The sequence below is a fragment of the Propithecus coquereli genome, unplaced genomic scaffold, assembly GCF_000956105.1.
Source record: "Propithecus coquereli isolate 6110/MARCELLA unplaced genomic scaffold, Pcoq_1.0 Scaffold27, whole genome shotgun sequence".
Classification (NCBI taxonomy): Eukaryota; Metazoa; Chordata; class Mammalia; order Primates; family Indriidae; genus Propithecus; species Propithecus coquereli.
The window spans coordinates 9639533-9643821 of record NW_012148285.1 but is presented as its reverse complement, the minus strand read 5'-3'; the positions used below and the strand labels follow the sequence as shown (position 1 = coordinate 9643821).

General features: G+C 42.0%; 1 protein-coding gene across 3 annotated transcripts in view; it reads left to right on the top strand.

The window, feature by feature from the left end:
- The window catches only part of CPPED1 (calcineurin-like phosphoesterase domain containing 1), a 113033-nt gene extending 110117 nt beyond the window's left edge, over positions 1-2916 (top strand). For 2 of the 3 annotated variants that reach the window (XM_012647802.1, XM_012647804.1), the window contains exon 4: positions 1048-2914. In XM_012647802.1, coding sequence (XP_012503256.1) covers positions 1048-1277 — 230 coding nt within the window. In that variant the 3' untranslated portion in view covers positions 1278-2914. Of the gene's footprint in view, positions 1-1047 lie in introns of all 3 variants that reach the window. The other variant, XM_012647803.1, reaches the window with a different exon arrangement.
- The last annotated feature ends 1373 nt before the right edge of the window (positions 2917-4289 follow it).

Genomic DNA, 4289 nt, shown 5'->3' with positions numbered 1-4289 from the left:
TAGAGATGAGATCTTGCTATGTTGCCCAGGCTGGTCTCAAACTCCTGGCCTCAAGTGATCCTCCCACCTCAGCCTCCCAAAGTGCTGGGATTGCAGACATGAGCCACCTCACCCTGTAACCTCTTTTGTATCTTTATCATGAAAACACCATATAATGGGGCACTACTGGGCATCTCTTTCGACATCCAGCTCAAGGACATCACATTGGCAACTCGAAATCAGCCATGATGGGAGTATTTACACCGTGGAAATTAGTAAACATTACAAATCGGCTCTATTTTTAAATAACTTATTCAACATTTCCCAGCACACCACTGCCGCAGCCCCAGGCAGCAGACAGCCCCAGGGTTCCTCAGTCTCCTTCCCTAAACAGAGCCCCCCCAACCCCTATTTCAGACAGGAAGCTGGGCTTTATTCCCCCCATCTCTGAAAATGCTTTGACTCCAGGATCTTCTAAGAGCTTCACTCCTGGCAAATGGCAACATTTCACTCCTACTCATTACTTTGCCTTTTTGTTTTGATTTTGGTCCATAGAGCTATTTGCTTTGTTCTTGAGCCCAACCGTGTCCTTGGGTTTTCTCTTTTCCATTTTATCTGTCACAGCTGTAAGTTTGGAGCAGATGAGGCACATCAAATGTCGAACATGCTCTGCAACCTTGATTAGAACTCCACAAACATCATTTTTTATAGACATATAGCTTCCATCACACAGATGTTTATGTGGGCCTCAAAAGGTTTCCTTTCGTCTCCTTCGTCTCTTCCCAAAATCAATCATCCTATCTTCCTTCTCTTAATCCCTAGTGCTTTCTTGTACTACTTACAGCAAACATGTTGATCATGTATTGTACATATGAATTATCTTTGAGAAGATTCTAGATGGCACATATGCTGCCTTTGTATTTATTAAACACCAAATGATACCATGCATTTGGCACATTAACTACAATAATATACTTAATATATGACTGTTCACAGAATAAAACATGGGATCCCCCCCTACCACTTAGAAATCCCTGGCCCCCTAATGTCTTTTTCCCTTCCCTGCAGGTGTCCGAGCCGTGTTCTCAGGCCACTACCACAGGAACGCTGGGGGCACCTACCAGAACCTGGACATGGTGGTGTCGTCGGCCATCGGATGCCAGCTGGGCAAAGACACCCACGGGCTCCGCGTCGTGGTGGTCACCGCCGAGAAGATCGTCCACCGGTACTATAGTTTGGATGAGCTGAGTGAGAAAGGAATAGAAGACGATCTGATGGATTTGATGAAGAAAAAGTGATCGCCCTTGATGATCAGTCACTTTTCACTTCCAAGGTTTTTTATTTTGCCAGGAACAGCAGCCGCACACAACCCCTTGTTGAAATAGAAAAGTAGACCAGGCAGCTTGGTGAATTTATGTCCTTCTGTATAAATCAGAGAGCTACGTCCTATCTTGAATAATATTCAAAATGGAACTGCACTCTGGAAATAATTTTTTTAAATGATACTAGACTCTCTCCGCACAGGTTTTTGAATAAATTCCCCTAATGGTGTGTTTCTCAACTCTGCTTTTGAATTAGATTGTTTTCTGGTAGCATATGATCAATGTCTACCTGTCAAGCTCAAGTCCAACGTGATATCCAAATGTGATCTTTGATAATTCCTTGAACAAACTGTATCTGATTGTACTAAATTGTGGTCTTGATTCCAAAAATGCCAGGCAAAACAAAGGTCATCTCCTTTCCTTCCTATCAAAACAAACAGCCGTCTCTCCCATTACCAGGGCCATGCGAACTTATTTTAACAAGGAACCCAGTAGCCAACATTTACTGTTAAATTCCGAGACTCCTATTATCGCTGATGATAGAAACAGAATACAGTTGATACAAGTCATGTCTTGAAATTGCCTTCCTGGTGCCTGCCAAAGTCACCTTTGCACATAAATTGGTCATTTACGAAAATCTCATGCAAGAGACCAAAACCAAGACCCTAAAATGCCGCCCGTGCTGTCGCTTGGAAGCACATTTTGAGTTTGTTCGCGGTCACATTCTGGCGCTGTAGCAGCTCCGCAGATGGGCAGTTCTGTGGGATGGGAATGTCCCTCCAATTATGAGACTCTCGACTGTGTCGACTTTGACAGAAAAAGTGGGAATTTATGCAGGGTTCTCTAAAGAAAACAAAGCAGAAAATCTGGTGGCAAAAAACAGTGATTTCAGCCACATCATCTAAATTGGCAACGACTTGGATTAAATGCACCAGTACGACATCGCTTGACAAAAGAGTGTGGGTTATTTAAAGCCAGCGTTGTTTTAATCTACTGCACCTTCTCAGCAGCTCCTGATCATAACTTCGTGATGTCATCTTTCTCGGCAGGTGTCCTGGTGGACAGGTAACCTAGGTACCCCGAATCCTGGCAGCAAGACCTGACAGCATCACGCAACAGCATTCAGCAATCCCAAAACAACTTTGAAAACTTACTGGTTACCAATGAACCGCAAAGTCCATGACATTAAAACACTTTCTCGTTAAAGTTTTAGTCAACGTAGCAAAACCGTGAGAGATCAAACAGATGATTGAATTTGTAAATCATAAGGAACAAAAGATGAAAAGTTAATTATACGACAGATTGGTGACATGCCATAGCTCGTTGTTATGTGGTACAAGAAAATTAAAATTGTTCAAAACTAGAACACTCTCCTTTCAGTGTTCTGCTGCATTCTTTTTTCGTGCTCGTTTTTCTTTACTGCAGGTGCGGGGATAAAGGGTCGAGGAGTTCAGTCAGGGGCATAACTAACACGCCACACATTCGAGACTTGTGACGTGGTGACACTTGGGTGGTAAACAAGGAGGGCTTCAGTCCTTGCGTCTTAACTCTGCCCTCTGTCTTGGAAAATGTTTTCCACGGGAGAGAGGTTGTACCAACTCCGCCCATGGCAACACACCACGTATGTGACACACCTTTGACCGCCTTTCACGGTGAGAACCCAGGGTTAGCTGGACGCCTTGGTGGAGTTGCAAAGCCTGGGCAAGCCTCGGAAGCCCCTTCCCCGATTGCACCAGGTTTGGGTTGGTATAGCCTGAGCAAAGAGCAGATTGTTCCAGGCAGAGAGTTTTTACTGGAGGAGATTTGGAAACCGAACTGAACCATAATGAGTCAGAGGACACAGCTCTGTCCACAGCACTAAGTGCTCTCTCAGGTGACACTTCCCCCTTCTCTATAGCTCCCACCCCAGGGTGTAGGGAACCAGCAGCTCTCTCAAGGCAGTGAGTGTCACCTCAGGCTTTCCTTTCCCATAATCACTTTAACTGGGGGGAGAAAAGAAACAAAGCCTTCCCCTTTAAGAGGAAGCTTTTTTAAAGTGATCTCAAACTGGATTGTCAAGGCTCAGAAGAGTGAGTTTGTGAATGAGGAGATGATCATCTAACTGCATTTACTTCTACAATAAATAAGTGTCTCCAGTCTTCAGTCAAGTTTCTCCTGAGGTTAGGGAGAAGAGGGGCGGAGGGTATCTAGTAAACTTCATGGAACCAGCAAATAGAACATTTTATCTATCTTGCGATTTTCAGTTCTATGAGACTGTCAGTTGCTAACAGGGTTTCAAGGCAAACATGAGTTTTAAGCCTAAATAAGACTAGGACCATTTACCTTATATACCTGTAACAGACACTGAGGTATATATAACTGTAGAAACTATGCACACATAATCAGTTTAATATTACAGAGTATATTCTAATGTAAAATCTTCTGAAAAAAGGTAGCAAAAACATATTTGCATTTACTGGAACACTTAATACCTTAGGGACAAGTAGTGCCTAAAACATTTTGTGTAGTCACAAAATTAAGTAGTAATATTGAGCTAGAAGAAAAAGATTTAGGAATAAATTGTCAAGGCAAGTTCTATTACAAGCTTTCTGTAATAGGCATCAGGGGTTTCTTATCCAGATAACCGTAACAGTTTTGATTGCACATGCAAGAGATGGTAGTTGACAGGTAATATTGATTTTTGTGTAACTTCATAAAATATTCTTATGCCATTGGAGAGCTCTTAGGTATTTTTCAATGTGTATATACATATATGTGTAGTAAAAATGGAGGATTCTTTTCTTGGAATAACAATGACTTCTACCATTTTTCTAGAAAATATCTTACTGACTAAATTCCCTTTTTCCTACAATGAATTTTTAAACATTAATGACTGCACATACATATAAATACATAGATTGGATTTTTCCTTTAGGTTTTATCTATGTAATAATGTTGACTGAATGTGAACAATCTTGTTACCCTTCATTATTCTGTTCCGACAGTTGC